Source organism: Ranitomeya variabilis, chromosome 3 (assembly GCF_051348905.1).
Source record: "Ranitomeya variabilis isolate aRanVar5 chromosome 3, aRanVar5.hap1, whole genome shotgun sequence".
Lineage (NCBI taxonomy): Eukaryota > Metazoa > Chordata > Amphibia > Anura > Dendrobatidae > Ranitomeya > Ranitomeya variabilis.
Window position 1 is genome coordinate 753,028,269 of NC_135234.1, and position 17,156 is coordinate 753,045,424.

General features: G+C 48.3%; 1 protein-coding gene across 1 annotated transcript in view; it reads right to left on the reverse strand.

Annotated features, from left to right (window-relative positions):
* Positions 1 to 17,156, reverse strand: part of EED (embryonic ectoderm development) — a 32,009-nt gene that overhangs the window by 13,860 nt on the left and 993 nt on the right. Inside the window, exons 2-5 of the mRNA XM_077298583.1 lie at positions 12,381 to 12,533; positions 1,476 to 1,568; positions 1,339 to 1,404; positions 43 to 168 (exon numbers count right to left, since the gene is read on the reverse strand). Coding sequence (XP_077154698.1) covers positions 43 to 168; positions 1,339 to 1,404; positions 1,476 to 1,568; positions 12,381 to 12,533 — 438 coding nt within the window. The remainder of the gene's footprint in view (positions 1 to 42; positions 169 to 1,338; positions 1,405 to 1,475; positions 1,569 to 12,380; positions 12,534 to 17,156) is intronic.

The following is a 17,156-nucleotide window of genomic DNA, read 5'->3' on the forward strand; positions in this document are numbered from 1 at the left end:
AACACTTGTGGTTGCAGAGTTGTTCACATCGGCCCCTCGTACCTTGATACACTGCATAGTGATGGGATTAATAATCCGGATAATCCCCCGGGAGCCGGCCACTGCCAGGAGAGGGTGACTTGTGTTGCTGTCGTAAGTCCACGCACAGGTATAAAAGTTCTCGTCTGCCTAATTCTTGCAGTTAAGGAGTTAAACTTCCAAAAAGTCAGTGCAGATTGAGGAGATGCCGGTATCTGAGAAATGCACAGCACTGACCCCCATCATCATGACCACCAACATCCCTGAGCCGTCCTCTTGTGTAAAGTCTACTTATAGTGGGCAACTACAGCAACATTGCCCCCTTCCTGCACAGACGTACATGTACTGTGCACAGGGTGGGTGCCTGCTGTGTAACACTGCCAGCCTCTAATGTAGATGTACTGTGCACAGGGCGGGTGCCTGCTGTGTAACACCGCCAGCCTCGAATAATGTACATGTACTGTGAACAGGGTGGGTGCCTGCTGTTTAACACTGCCAGCCTCTAATAATGTACATGTACTGTGCACAGGGTGGGTGCCTGCTGTGTAACACCGCCAGCCTCTAATAATGTACATGTACTGTGCACAGGGTGGGTGCCTGCTGTTTAACACTGCCAGCACCGGCCGCTAACTGCAGCAACCAGAGTTGGTTGGCAATCACTCACATTGGCCTTTAAATGGTTTCTTACACCTGCCCATATGTTATGTGTTATCCCCGTTGCCACTAACTTGGTGCACCTATGAAGTATAAGGGTCTATTTTTTTTTCTACATACTGCGATGCTGAAGTATTATAGTACAAGTGATCAAATCACAAAAAGAAATTAAATTATACTATCACTTTGGTATTGCCACATCGGTAAATGTCCGATCTAGGAAAACAAATATAAATGAACCCATACGATAAACAATGTAAATAAGTGGAAAAAAATATTTCTTAAAAAGTTGAAACACTGGAATTAGTTTTTTTTTTTTGTTACACCACTTTCACAAAAAGAAATGCAACAAAAAGCAATCAAAAAATGGCATGTACCTCAAAAAATGGTATCGATAAAAACTAGAGTTAAAAAAAAGTGACTGATCTCAGAAAATAGTGGAAGAAAAAGAACAAACAGTAAAATATTTTACATAAATAAAGCACCAAACAATTGCGACCAGGAAATTTTCATTAATTCCATAAAAAAAAGAAAAAGAAAAGAAAAGAAAAAAAAAAAAAAGTCAGAAATACATTTTTTTCCCCCATTTAAACCCACTGGTATTTTGTTTTTCCGGGGTTAAAATATTCTGCAAGCCCCCAGAAACAAGTCCCATGTGAAGGATACGTCGGCGTCCACGTAGGACTGCAGGAGGCGGATTTCTCCTTGTGAGTGACATTCGTACAGCGTGACCTGCAAGGAAGACGAGGCTGTGAGAGGGACAGTCAGTGACGTCTGGTCTCCCCGAGGGGCACAGAACCTACCCGGTTACTGCCCACAGTGGCAAACACCAGCGGGTCGCCCTCCTTACTGTGCCAGTTGAACTGTACTCCGAACAGCGGCTGATTGTGGTCTTCCTGCAAAACATGTAACACCCCCGGGGGAAGAAGTGCAATTACTTCAGGGGGCTTTCACATAGTACACAGTGTGCAAAACAGACCGTGTTTTGGGATTGAGCGATTAAGACCCCCTGCCTAAATAAACATGACCCCCTGTTGCTGCCAGCTTGGTCCTCCTCTGAAGCTCAGCCACGTGCCGAGCTTCATGGGAGACTGCAATTTACACTATACACGGCAATACTGTAATATTGCACTAAATAGTCTAAGTGATCAAACAATTCCCCTACTAATACTTAAAGGAAATCTTTAAAAATTAAATTTAAAGACAAAAATAACATATGTTTATTTTAATAATTGAAGGGGTTATTAAATAAAACAGGATTTTTGGTTGCTTACCGTAAAATCTGTTTCTTGGAGCCTCCATTGGGGGACACAGGAACCATGGGTGTATGCTGCTGCCACTAGGAGGCTGACACTAAGCAAATAAAAAAGTTAGCTCCTCCTCTGTAGTGTACACCCCACCGACTGGCATTATACTCTTCAGTTAGTGAGAAAGCAGTAGGAGATAAGTAACAAGGTTGAAAAACCATAACCACAAACTTGAGAATTGTAAACATGAGAACAGTCATAATACATATAACAGAAACATTGGGAGGGAGCTGTGTCCCCCAATGGAGGCTCCAAGAAACAGATTTTACGGTAAGCAACCAAAAATCCTGTTTTCTTTATCGCCTCTCATTGGGGGACACAGGAACCATGGGACGTCCCAAAGCAGTCCCAAGGGCGGGAAAAACAGACTTCCATCAGGTCAGAGGACTCACCACTGCCGCCTGCAAGATCCTTCTGCCTAGGCTGGCATCCGCCGAAGCGTAGGTATGGACCTTGTAAAATTTGGCGAACGTGTGGATGGAAGACCAAGTTGCTGCTTTGCAAAGCTGTATTGCGGAAGCCCTGTGGCGCACCGCCCAGGAGGCGCCGACTGCCCGGGTAGAGTGAGCCTTAATCCCAGGAGGGGGCACTCTGTTCTCGACCCGGTAAGCCTCCAAAATTGCCATTCTGATCCAGCGAGCAATTGTCGCCTTAGAAGCCGGTTGGCCTCTGCGCGTGCCATCAGGAATGACGAAAAAGGAATCAGTCTTTCGAAAAGTGAAGGTTCTATCCAGGTAGATCCTCACAGCCCTGACAAGGTCCAGCTTGTTCAAAGATCGCTCCAGGGGATGAGTCGGAGCTGGACAAAAGGAAGGTAAAATGATGTCCTCGTTGAGGTGGAAGGTTGAAACCACCTTAGGAAGAAAAGAAGGTGGAGGCCGGAAGACCACCTTATCCTGGTGAATGACCAAAAACGGAGGTCGGCAAGACAGAGCCGCCAACTCGGAAACGCGGCGAATAGACGTGTCCACAAGAAAGGACACCTTCCAAGATAGAACTGATAGAGGAATCTCCCGAAGGGGCTCAAAGGGAGAAACCCTCAGAACGTCCAGTACCAGGTTCAAATCCCATGCATCCACAGGGGCCCTGTACGGCGGGACAGTGTGGGCCACTCCTTGAAGGAAGGTCTTAACCTGTGGCCGAGAAGCTAAAGTCTTCTGAAAGAGGATGGAAAGCGCAGAAACCTGGCCCTTCAGGGAGCTAAGAGCCAGGCCCGAATCCAGTCCTGCCTGAAGGAAGGCCAAAAGAGAAGGCAGGGAAAAGGTCATAGATGGAACGCGGTTGGACTCGCACCAACGGAAGTAAGCCTTCCAGGTACGGTAGTAGATCCTGGAAGACGAAGGCTTCCGAGCCTGAATCATGGTGTGAATCACCCGGTCTGAAAGGCGGGATGCTCTTAGAACCACGGTCTCAACAGCCACGCCGTTAAGCTGAGCGACCGAGAATTCGGGTGGCAGATCGGACCCTGAGACAGCAGATCGGGCCTGTCTGGAAGGCGCCAGGGAGCGTCCGCGAGAAGGTTGACGAGCTCTGCGAACCAAGCTCTCCTGGGCCAATCCGGGGCGATCAGGATGACCGGCACCCCATCCGCTTTGATCTTCTTCAACAGCTTGGGAAAAAGTGGAAGGGGTGGGAACAGGTAAGGCAGCCCGAACTGTGACCAAGGGCTGGCCAGAGCGTCGACGCCCACTGCGAGAAGATCGCGAGACCTGGAGACGAACTGCGGAACCTTCCTGTTCATTCGAGACGCCGTGAGGTCCACGTCCGGAGTCCCCCATCGAAGACAAATCTGATGGAAGACCTCCTGATGCAAGGACCATTCCCCTGCCGCGAGTTGTCCACGCCGGGGATATGCACCGCGGATATCACCGGAACTGTAGCCTCTGCCCAAAGGAGGATCTTGGATACCTCGGCAAGGGCCAAGGAGCTCCGGGTCCCCCCCTGATGGTTGACATATGCCACGGCCGTGGCGTTGTCCATCTGGACCCGGACTGGCAGGCCCCTGAGAATAGTTTCCCAGTGGCGGAGGGACAGAAAAATGGCCCGAATTTCGAGGACATTGATTGGCAGAGACGACTCCTGCGACGACCAACGGCCCTGGACCGTCAGGTGGCGAAACACCGCACCCCAGCCGAGCAGGCTGGCGTCCGTCGTCACCACCTGCCAGTGAACTGGAAGGAAGGACCTGCCCTGGGAGACAAGAGGTGACGTCAGCCACCAGTTGAGAGACCGTTTGACCCGAGAAGAGAGACGGATTGGCTGATCCAGGGAGAAGACAGACCTGTCCCATTGAGACAGAATGGCTTGCTGTAGGGGTCGCGAGTGAAATTGGGCGAAGGGAATCGCTTCCAATGTTGCTACCATCCTTCCCAGAGCCCTCATGGCCGAACGGAGGGAGGGAGGCCGAGGACCCTGGAGCAAGCGTATGTCCCGACAAAGGGTGGATTTCTTGTCTTTGGGAAGGAAGACTCTGGTCTGACGAGTGTCGAAGAGCATGCCCAGAAAGACGATGCGCTGAGAAGGGATAAGGCAGAACTTCTTCCGGTTGACCAGCCACCCGAAACGGACTAAGGTGTCGATAACAATAGACAGGCTTTCGTGAGCCTGAGCAAAGGATGGAGCCTTGATGAGGATGTCGTCGAGGTAAGGAAAAAGGACCAGGCCTCTGACTCTCAAGATGGCCATCAGTGCCGCCATGATCTTTGTGAACACCCTTGGAGCGGTTGCGAGGCCGAACGGCAGGGCAACGAACTGAAAATGTTCCCGGAGCACTGCAAAGCGCAGGAAACGGTGATGTCCGGGAAATATCGGGACATGGAGGTAGGCGTCCTGGATGTCGACTGAGCACAGAAATTCCTGGGCCTCCATGGAAGCAATTACTGAACGAAGAGATTCCATCCTGAAGCGTCTCAGATGAACTCTCCTGTTCAGCAATTTGAGGTCCAGAATGGGACGAACCTTGCGCCGTCCTTTTTTGGTACCACAAAAAGGTTCGAGTAGAAACCCGTGAAACGTTCTTTTTCTGGTACGGGAACGATAACCCCGGCTTTGAGAAGAGAAGCGATGGCTGCAAAGAAGCCCGGAACTAAAGCGGGATCTCTTGGAGGACGGGATTCGAAGAAACGATCCCGGGGTCGTGAAACGAACTCTATCTTGTATCCCGAGGATACAACTTCCCTGACCCATGCGTCCTCTACTGCGGAAAGCCAGGCGTCCCTGAAAAAGAGAAGACGGCCGCCCAACCTGGCAGTTGGGCTGGAGTCTTGCAGAGAGTCATGCAGAGGTGGATCTTCCGGTCCTGGAAGATCTACCCTGGGAGTAGCGAGGACGCCAGGACGGGGTGGGCCTAAAGGACACCGCCTTCTTCTCTTGACGTGCCTGAGGCCTCTGTTGCTGCTGGGCAAAAGAGTTTGACGCCGCGAAGCGTCGAAAAGGCCGAAAGGATCGAAACTGCCGTCTAGGAGGAGGGCGACGAGGCTTAGCCTGGGGGAGAAGAGAACTTGTACCCCCAGTGGCGTCCTTAATGATTTGGTCCAGCTGGGGACCAAAGAGACGAGAGCCCTGGAAGGGCAGACTGGTAAGGGACTTTTTGGAAGATAAGTCCGCCTGCCAGGCCTTGAGCCAAACGGTCCGGCGGATGGCAACAGCATTGCTGGAAGCCTGAGCCGCACAAGACGCGGTATCCAGGGAGGCGGAGACCAGGTATTCACCAGCGTGGGAAATCTGGTTGGCAAGCTCCGCTAGTTGCGCGGGAGGCGCCCCGTCCAGGATACCTCGACGGAGATCTTTGGCCCATTTGGAAATAGATTTTGAGACCCAAGTGGAAGCAAAAGCTGGGCATAGCGCTGCCGCAGCCGCTTCAAAGGCTGACTTCGCAAAGGATTCTACAACTCTATCGTTAGAATCCTTCAGAGATGCTCCGCCGGACAGTGGAAGCACCGTGTTGGTGGATAGCCTGGAAACAGGGGGATCCACCGAGGGAGAGACCGTCCAATTGGCGGTAAGTTCTGGAGGAAAAGGATATAACACACCCAGGCGTTTTCCCCTCTGAAAACGTCTGGTCGGGTTCTCTCTCTCTCTCTCTGGCAAAGATTTCCACGAATTCAGGATGAGGAGCAAAAAAACTTGGAAGGTGGTTTGGCCCATCTAAACGAAACCGCCTGATCTGCGGGTTCCGTAGAGGGATCCTTGATGCCACAGGTTTGGTTTATTGCCCCGATGAGATTCTGGACCATATCCCTCATGGTGGCGATTTGGTTAGAATCCAGCTCTGAAAAATCCTCCGAGGGCGCATCAGAGAGAGCCTCGCCTGACTCAGGGGAGGAGGATCGGGGGGACACCGACCGCAGGGGAGGGCCGTGTGGCGAGATAGAACGCGAAGAGGACTCAGACCGACATTCCTGCCTGGACCTTTTGTGGCTTATCAAAGAGGGCTCTGGCGGCGGTTCCTGGGACCCGCTGGCTACGGCTGGAGTCTGCAGGGGTAACCGATCCAGTACGGACACCAGGGTTTGAGACACCCGTGTCAAATCGGCCACGGATTGAGACAGAGAGGAGGCCCAGCCTGGGATGGGGATATCACTCTCAGGCGGATCAGCCGGGGGATCCTGGGCGGTGGGAACAATCGGGTTGCTGCAGGCCTGACAGAGCGGAGAGGACTGACCTGAAGGAAGTTTGCTGTTACAGGACGAACATGCAAAGTACTTGACTATGGTAGAAGAGGAAGAGGTAGGAGGACGAGAGCGGCCCCCTTTAGAATTAGACATTCTGGAAAAGGTCCCTGAAGAAAATGCCAGCAGGTTAGGGGACAGTAGGGCAGAGGGGGGTGTCAGTCTGCAGTGCAGCTACTCACGGACCCGGTCCTGGGAGATGTCCGCTTGTCAGTGTGCCGCAGATCGTGCTGTGCCCACAGAAGAGATGCGGTGGCGAAGGTGTGGAGCGTGCTGTGTGAGCTCCTGTCAGAACGTGCTGTGCCCTGCTGCGAAAAGGTGCGTACACCAGACGAGTGTCCCTGAGGAAGGGGGCGGAGCCAGACACGGAGGCGCCGGTGGGCAAGGCACATATGTCGGGCAGGAAAAAGCCAGCCCGCAGAAGCGGAAGTGGGGGAGAGTAAAGACCGGAAGTAGGCCCCGGCCGAAGCCGGGGCCTAAATTAGGAGCCGGCGGCCGAGGAAGGAGCAGCGGCGCCGGCACATCTGAAGTCCCCAAAGGAGCGCCGCAAGGCCGGAAGTAGGCCCCGGCCGAATCCGGGGCCTAAATTAGGAGCCGGCGGCCGAGGAGAGGAGAGTCGCGGCGCCGAAATGGTGCGCCGCAAGGGAAAGCAGGCGCCGCAGTGAGCGACAACCTGCGGTGCCAGAGCAGCGGCGCGACAGCCTGCAGGGCTGCCGCGCTGTGGAGGTGCCCCATGATAAACCGCAGCGCCGGGAAGAAATGCGCGTGCCTACGGAGGTCACCGCGCAAAAAATCAATCCCGGCCGTGCCGCTGCATGTCAGGTATGAGAGGGTTGCTGTCAGGGAGCCCCTAACAAGACCCCCCTTATGAAAGATCTGGGATGGGATGGAGGAAATACTCACCTAAAACATCCCACGCCGATACTAACCTGAAAAGAAGGTATGAGACGTCCAGGGAGCTGATGGACGTCCTCGTCTCCGCAACCGACAGGCTCTGGTGGGCGAGTGGGTGGGGACGGAGCCAGGACCGGACTTCTGAGCACGCTTGTGTGCTAGGATCTTGGTCCTGGTGAGGGATCTATGAGGATACGGGGTGGCAGTACACGCCGTACTCATAGTCCGCTTTGTGGGACTACAGGTGTGATTGTTCACCCTGTATCCCTTCCGGAAAACCTGAAAAGAAACTACGCACATTGAGGTAGATAAGGATCTAATGAAAGACCCGTGTCCACCTCCTACTGACACTAAGCTAAACTGAAGAGTATAATGCCAGTCGGTGGGGTGTACACTGCAGAGGAGGAGCTAACTTTTTTATTTGCATAGTGTCAGCCTCCTAGTGGCAGCAGCATACACCCATGGTTCCTGTGTCCCCCAATGAGAGGCGATAAAGAAATATACAGTGGGGCAAAAAAGTATTTAGTCATTCAGCAATAGTGCAAGTTCCACCACTTAAAAAGATGAGAGGCGTCTGTAATTTACATCATAGGTAGACCTCAACTATGGGAGACAAACTGAGAAAAAAAAATCCAGAAAATCACATTGTATGTTTTTTTATCATTTTATTTGCATTTTACGGTGGAAAATAAGTATTTGGTCAGAAACAAACAATCAAGATTTCTGGCTCTCACAGACCTGTAACTTCTTCTTTAACCCCTTCACCCCCGGAGCTTTTTCCGTTTTTCCGTTTTCGTTTTTCGCTCCCCTCCTTCCCAGAGCCATAACTTTTTTATTTTTCCGTCAATATGGCCATGTGAGGGCTTATTTTTTGCGGGACGAGTTGTACTTTTCAACGACATCATTGGTTTTAGCATGTCGTGTACTAGAAAACGGGAAAAAAATTCCAAGTGCAGTGAAATTGCAAAAAAAGTGCAATCGCACACTTGTTTTTTGCTTGCCTATTTTGCTAGGTTCACTAAATGCTAAAACTGACCTGCCATTATGATTCTCCAGGTCAGTACGAGTTCATAGACACCTAACATGACTAGGTTATTTTTCACCTAAGTGGTGAAAAAAAATTCCAAACTTTGCAAAAAACAAAACAAAACAAAATTGCGCCATTTTCCGATACTCGTAGCGTCTCCATTTTTCGTGATCTGGGGTCAGGTGAGGGCTTATTTTTTGCATGCCGAGCTGGCGTTTTTAATGATAGCATTTTGGTGCAGACACGTTCTTTTGATCGCCCGTTATTGCATTTTAATGCAATGCCGTGGCGACCAAAAAAACGTAATTCTGGCGTTCCGATTTTTTTTCTCGTTACGCCGTTTTGCGATCAGGTTAATGCTTTTTTTTTATTGATAGATCGGGCGATTCTGAACGCGGCGATACCAAATATGTGTAGGTTGGGCGCTTTTTTTATTGATTTATTTTGATTGGGGCGAAAGGGGGGTGATTTAAACTTTTATGTTTTTTTTTTTTTTTTCACATTTTTAAAAACTTTTTTTTTTTACTTTTGCCATGCTTCAATAGCCTCCATGGGAGGCTAGAAGCAGGCACAGCCCGATCGGCTCTGCTATGCAGCACCGATCATAAGATCGCTGCTACACAGCAGAATTGCAGGTGTGCTGTGAGCGCCGACCACAGGGGGGCGCTCACAGCCACCGGCAATCAGTAACCATAGAGGTCTCAAGGACCTCTATGGTTACTGTCCTGATGCATCGCCGACCCCCGATCATGTGACGGGGGTCGGCGATGCGCTCATATCCGGCCGCACGGCCGGATGCGGTAGTTAAATGCCGCTGTCTGTGTTTGACAGCGGCATTTAACTAGTTAATAGCGGCGGGTGATCGCGATTTCACCCGCCGCTATTGCGCGCACATGTCAGCTGTAAGAAACAGCTGACATGTCGCGACTTTGATGTGCGCTCACCGCCGGAGCGCACATCAAAGCGGGGGTCCCGACATGTGACGTACTATACCGTCACATGTCGGGAAGGGGTTAAGAGTCTCCTCTTTCCTCCACTCATTACCTGTAGTAATGGCACCTGTTTAAACTTGTTATCAGTATAAAAAGACACCTGTGCACACCCTCAAACAGTCTGACTCCAAACTCCACTATGGTGAAGACCAAAGAGCTGTCAAATGACACCAGAAACAAAATTGTAGCCCTGCACCAGGCTGGGAAGACTGAATCTGCAATAGCCAACCAGCTTGGAGTGAAGAAATCAATAGTGGGAGCAATAATTAGAAAATGGAAGACATACAAGACCACTGATAATCTCCCTCGCCCTCGATCTGGGGCTCCACGCAAAATCCCACCCCGTGGGGTCAGAATGATCACAAGAACGGTAAGCAAAAATCCCAGAACCACGCGGGGGGACCTAGTGAATGAACTGCAGAGAGCTGGGACCAATGTAACAAGGCCTACCATAAGTAACACACTACGCCACCATGGACTCAGATCCTGCAGTGCCAGACGTGTCCCACTGCTTAAGCCAGTACATGTCCGGGCCCGTCTGAAGTTTGCTAGAGAGCATTTGGATGATCCAGAGGAGTTTTGGGAGAATGTCCTATGGTCTGATGAAACCAAACTGGAACTGTTTGGTAGAAACACAACTTGTCGTGTTTGGAGGAAAAAGAATACTGAGTTGCATCCATCAAACACCATACCTACTGTAAAGCATGGTGGTGGAAACATCATGCTTTGGGGCTGTTTCTCTGCAAAGGGGCCAGGACGACTGATCTGGGTACATGAAAGAATGAATGGGGCCATGTATCGTGAGATTTTGAGTGCAAACCTCCTTCCATCAGCAAGGGCATTGAAGATGAAACGTGGCTGGGTCTTTCAACATGACAATGATCCAAAGCACACCGCCAGGGCAACGAAGGAGTGGCTTCGTAAGAAGCATTTCAAGGTCCTGGAGTGGCCTAGCCAGTCTCCAGATCTCAACCCAATAGAAAACCTTTGGAGGGAGTTGAAAGTCCGTGTTGCCAAGCGAAAAGCCAAAAACATCACTGCTCTAGAGGAGATCTGCATGGAGGAATGGGCCAACATACCAACAACAGTGTGTGGCAACCTTGTGAAGACTTACAGAAAACGTTTAACCTCTGTCATTGCCAACAAAGGCTAGATTACAAAGTATTGAGATGAAATTTTGTTTCTGACCAAATACTTATTTTCCACCATAATATGAAAATAAAATGATAAAAAAACAGACAATGTGATTTTCTGGATTTTTTTTTTCTCAGTTTGTCTCCCATAGTTGAGGTCTACCTATGATGTAAATTACAGACGCCTCTCATCTTTTTAAGTGGTGGAACTTGCACTATTACTGACTGACTAAATACTTTTTTGCCCCACTGTATATTACAATTTTATTTTTTTTCTAAATAACCCTCCCAAACATTAAGATGATATATATTTTTTTATTCTCACTTATATAACACCATCAATTTCACAGCACTTTCCAGACATTATCGTCACTGTCTCAACTGGGGCTTTACAATCTAATTCCCTATTCTTTGGAGCGTGGGAGGAAACCGGAGAACCAGTAGGAAACGCAAATCTATATATACTTATATCTCTATCATCTCTCTGTGTCTTCAAAGCACTGTGGAATTAATGGCGCTATACGAGTAAAACACACACACACACACACACACACACACACACACACACACACACACACACACACACACACACACATATATATTCTTATTATAATACCACCACTTCATAAGCAAAAAAAAAAAAAAGAATTTAGTATCCTTACATCTGATCTATCAAACTATGAAGTTAATCAAACCGACCGGTTAATGATGTAACTAGAAATAAAGGTCACAACACACAAATTGCATATTTTTGATACCAAGATCCTGGCACAGCGCTTACAAAAAGATGAAATAACAAAAACAGACATACACACGGCAAAAATAGGGACAAACAGACTCTTCGAAGTTGTGGGTACGTTTTAAGAAGCACAAACTTATTTCATTTTTAGATTTAATATAAAAAAAGGGTACAGTACTTACAAAAAGAATAAGACACACGCACGGCAAAAATAGTATCAAATAAAAAGTATTAAATACAGAAAGATCTTATGGATTAGATCTGTGGCGGAGGAGGTAGGTGCAGGAATTCACCATGTTGCCTCTCCTGCTGACAATGATGGGTCTGACAATGATTTTTTTTTTCTGGTTGAAATTTTATAAAGGTTTTCACCCCGGGGTCAGGTGAAAGGAGGGTGGGCTAATTGCATGCACAGAAAGACGGTTTAAGAAATATATTCTAATTTTTGTCATTTACCCACAGGAACCTCCGAGTAGCATAATATGATCGCTTTATCTCCCAGCATACATTCACCATCCTAGACACCCCAAATGCTACTATGATGGAGCCATAATTCGGGTTGATATTACATTTCTTTGGTTTCCCGAGGCCCAAAATCCTGCTGCTTGAACCCACAGAAGCGATTTCTGATCCATCCGATACCAGAGATATGGCTAACCACTAAACTTTAGAACACCCCTTTAAGTGAAAGTGCGCCAGTAAGCACGCTATAATGGTCTGATGGGGAGTTAGTAACTCTTATCTGTCTTTTTCCGAGTTCCCTTTAGCCGATTTATGACATCAAAGGTGACTATGCCAGTTAACAAAAAAGCCAAACATTTTTTTTATAATAAAAAATTTTTTTAGTCCTAAATATATGCAGTTAAGAAAAAACAAAATTGTCAAAACCCTTAAAAGGGAGCATCTCTCATCCAGGGAAGATATAAACCTAAATTTGTACAATTACCTTTAAGCTATTGACACATTTAAATGAGTATTTACACTTCTTTGATCTCCATTTTCCTTTGCCCCAACCTTTCCTCCCGGGGGCATTTGCGGTATTTGTGGGGGTATCTGGTCGTTCTGTGTTGGTGCCACTCTCTATACTGACAGTATCATCCTGCAAAAGGAAAGAAGAAAAACAAGACTCAAAACACGGCGGGCTAATAGGTAACAAATGCTGCGGAAAAGCCGATCTGTGATCATAGGGAAAGATCTGTCTATCAACGGAAGCAAGGCGTGGAGAAGCCGGCCGGGAGCCGCGCCGAACTAGTCACATCTCTCCCTATGGTTGCCGGCCAATTTTTCCAACTATGCCTTTTGTGAAATGATACGATGCTTCAGGGAAAGTCATATTTGGCTGCAATCACACAGCAACCAGGCTCCAATTCATGCATGAACTAGCCGCGGAAGTCACACTTGAGGCGGCAGAGCTGCAGCCAGTCCGTGCACTGCGATCTTGGTCGTCCGTGCACCAATACTTCACCGGACGATCATTTAACCATCACCCCACCCTACTTCTACCTATCTGTGCGTGGCGGCCCTTAGATATCGGTCTACAAAAGCTTATACAGCCAAGACGCTGGAAGAGAGGAGAAAGATGTTGTTAGACACCACAGGCAGCGATTACTGACCTCCATAGAAAACAAAAGGATGGGGCATGTTAAAAACCAACAGACCCCATCCTCCTTTCCCCAACATCTGCCCTCTGGAGAGTTTAGACACATGTATGTATGTAATGACGGGAATGTCCGGTAAGCCAAGCTCTAAATCTCATAGCCAAGTTTCAATCACTCAACTATATAGTATATATATGCAAATGATTCAATAGCGCGTCTTTACTAAACCTCAGATAAGAGATCACAGCTCCAGACCAATAGAAGAAAACCCGGCTCCTCGTCATAAGGAAACCACATGGTGACGTCCCCATTACCTACCCTCCCCCGTCACACAATTTCTGAATAACATACATTAGCCCTGGTGTTAGTTAGAACTATGAAGTACAGTCAAAGTAGTAAAAAAAAAAAAGTATTCACATTTGCCAAAAGGCTGGGGAGACATATTTGACACAAACTTTGCCAACTTGCTGTCATGCGACTATTTGAGAGCTCAGATATTACTGCAAATAAAACAGTCGAGTTGCAGATAGGCGACTGGTCGAGTGCGACTTGTTACCGGCAGTAAAATCCAGTGTGGCTGCTACACGGCACCTAGTATAAAGCACATCAACTGTCCATGTCACCGATGGCAGCAATCTGAGGATACAAGTCAGCAGCGCAGGATCCAAGCTGTCACCAAGCACAGAGGACGACTAACTGAATGCAAATGCAGCGACATCTCAGCTGTGAGAAGCATCAGATCAGTGCAGTTTTTTAGCCTTTAAGGGTATGTGCACACGTTGCGGATTTCTTGCAGAAAATTCCTGAAGAAAACCGGAAATTTTCTGCAAGAAATCCGCATTTTTTTTTTTGCGTTTTTTTCGCGTTTTTTTAGCATTCTGCAAGCGTAATTAGCTTGCAGAATGCTAAAGTTTTCCCTGCGATCTGTAGCATCGCTTGGAAAACTGACTGACAGGTTGGTCACACTTGTCAAACATAGCGTTTGACAAGTGTGACCAACTTTTTACTATAGATGCAGCCTATGCAGCATCAATAGTAAAAGATAGAATGTTTAAAAATAATAAAAAAAATAAAAAAATGCTTATACTCACCCAGACATCTCACCGGCGTCCGTTCCGTATAGCTGGTCTGTGCGCACAGGACCTCCCGTGACGTCACGGTCACGTGAGCGGTCACATGACCGCTCACGACCAATCACAGGACAGTGACGTCATTCGGCGAGGTCCTTCAGCGCACACCAGGTACAGAAACCGAACGGCAGCGTGCGAGGAGGCGGCAAGACATCGAGGGTGAGTATAGGACTGTTTATTATTTTATTTCTTATTTTTTGACCACTTATATGGTGCCCAGTGCGTGGAGGAGAGTCTCCTCTCCTCCACCCTGGGTACCAACCGCATATAATCTGCTTACTTCCCGCATGGTGTGCACAGCCCCGTGCGGGAAGTAAGCAGATCAATGGACCCCTAGGTGTGCGGAATCCCTGCAATTCCGCATTTTTAATGAACATGTTGCTTTTTTTTCCGCTATGCGATTTTTTCGCGGAAAAAATCGCAACATTTGCACCAAAAATGCGGAATACCCTGTAAATAATAGGAGGCTTATGTAAGCGTTTTTTTTCGCGTTTTTATCACGTTTTTATAGCGAAAAAACGTGAAAAAAACGCTAACAATCCTGAACGTGTGCACATGGCTTCAATTTAACTAGAGAAGATCAAAATAAGATTTACTGGCCGCCGACCAAAGCCTACAAACCTCCTACCTGACGGCGTAAGTGGTGCCTCTTCTGACCATCATATAATGATACCGGCATGGTGCTGCACCCAGTCAACTAATCAGAAGGTAGAAGGAGATTCAAAGAGCACAGCGGCTATGGACCAGGGTCCTGCAAATCTTTGTGATCATATTTTTATTATGCTTTGCTCATATAGCGCCATCATATTTCACAGCACTTTACAGACAATATCAACAATCCCTGGGTCTTTGTCACAATGGTCGCTGGTAGCCTGGAAGCCACCATATGACTCCTCCAGGCACCTCCTTACCACATGGGCCTTTGCTACTCCTTCCCGTACCCTAAGGTGGTGTATAACGCCCTCTTATACTATGTGTCCTCACTTCATGCTCTGATCTCTCTATCCCATAAACTCCTTGCAGATGTTGGCCTTGGTGGGATTTGAACCCAAGACCCCAGTGCTGCAAAGCAACAGTGCTAACCATCGATCCACCGTATGCTGCCCACTGTGCAGCACTAACCACCAATCCACGGTGCGCTGCCTATTGTACAGCGCTAACCACAGATCCACCGTACGCTGCCCATTGTACAGTGCTAACCACAAATCCACCGTACGCTGCCCATTGTACAGTGCTAACCACAAATCCACCGTACGCTGCCCATTGTACAGTGCTAACCACAAATCCACCGTACGCTGCCCATTGTACAGTGCTAACCACAAATCCACCGTACGCTGCCCATTGTACAGTGCTAACCACGAATCCACCGTATGCTGCCCATCGTACAGTGCTAACCACCGATCCACCGTACGCTGCCCATCGTACAGTGCTAACCACCGATCCACCGTACGCTGCCCATTGTATAGTGCCAACCTTCAAAATTACCGTAATTAACTTGTACAGTAAGAATTGGTAAAAAGAGGGAGGACAAAAAAAGACAAAACTGCCTTTTTTAAATTATTGTCATTCCCCCCCAAGAAAAAAAAAATGCAAGCTACTAATTTTATTACAGAGCCTCTTAAAGGGGTTGTCCCAGACTTTAAGGGCATGTGCACACGTAGGAAAACTGGTTCAGAATTTTCTGCACAAAATCTGCGTCTCCTGGCAGAATCCGCAGCCGCGGATTTGCAGCGGTTTTTATGTGGATTTTGTGCGGATTTGCCGAGGAATTGATGCAGATTTTGTGCAGATTTTCTGCAGTTTTTGCCACTGCGGATTTCTATCATGGAGGGGTGCAGAAACGCAGCAGATGCGCACAAAAGAAGTGACATGCACTTCTTTTAAATCTGCTGCAATTCCGCACTGATTTTTCTGCACCATGTGCACAAGTTTTCTTTTTTTACATCGCCATTGATTTACATGGTACTGTAAATCACAGTGCGGATCTGCAGCGTTTCTGCGCGGAAAAATATGCTGCGGATACGCAGCAAATATGCATCCTGTGCACACAGCCTAACAATAATGGCTTATCTATCCTGTGACACCCCCACCATCAGCTGATCTAGGTGTCGTCTGGAACTGCTTAGTGGCGGAGCCGCACAGCTCCATCGACTGTATAGTGGCATGGTTGAACACTGCACATCCAATGCCTATTCAAATCAATAGGGGGCGGTATGTAGTACCCGGCTGCGGCCACTAGTCCACTGACACACCTCTTTGAAAATGGGAAAGAAAAAAGCGAAAGCGCAAAAAACAGAAAATCCCCCGCTTCCTATAGAAGTTTGATTCTTGAGGTCCGGCGCCTGTGGGATCTTGACAGATCCTGAATCTTGGAGAACTCGGGACCCTTCTAAAAGGAACACATGCGGCATCGAAATCTGCTTATACACCACTCAGTGTGGAACTACAAGTACCAGCATGATCTACTAACTGCCCCTCCTCCCCAGACCTGAGGAACTACAGAAACCAGCATATTCTACAAAATTCCCTTCCCGCCATACCTGAGGAACTATAAGTACCAGCATGTTTTACTAACTGCTCCTCCTCCCAGACCTAAGGAACTACAAGAACCAGCATGTTCTAAGAGGCCCCTCCTCCACAGACATGAGGAACTACAGGTACCAGCATGTTCTACAAAATTCCTCCCCCAGACCTGAGGAACTACAAGTACCAGTATGTTCTACTAACTGCCCCTCCCCCAGACCTGAAGAACTACAAGTACCAACATGTTCTTCTAACTGCCCCTCCCCCAGACCTGAAGAACTACAAGTACCAACATGTTCTTCTAACAGCCCCTCCCCCAGACCTGAAGAACTACAAGTACCAACATGTTCTTCTAACTGCCCCTCCCCCAGACCTGAAGAACTACAAGTACCAACATGTTCTTCTAACTGCCCCTCCCCCAGACCTGAAGAACTACAAGTACCAACATGTTCTTCTAACAGCCCCTCCCCC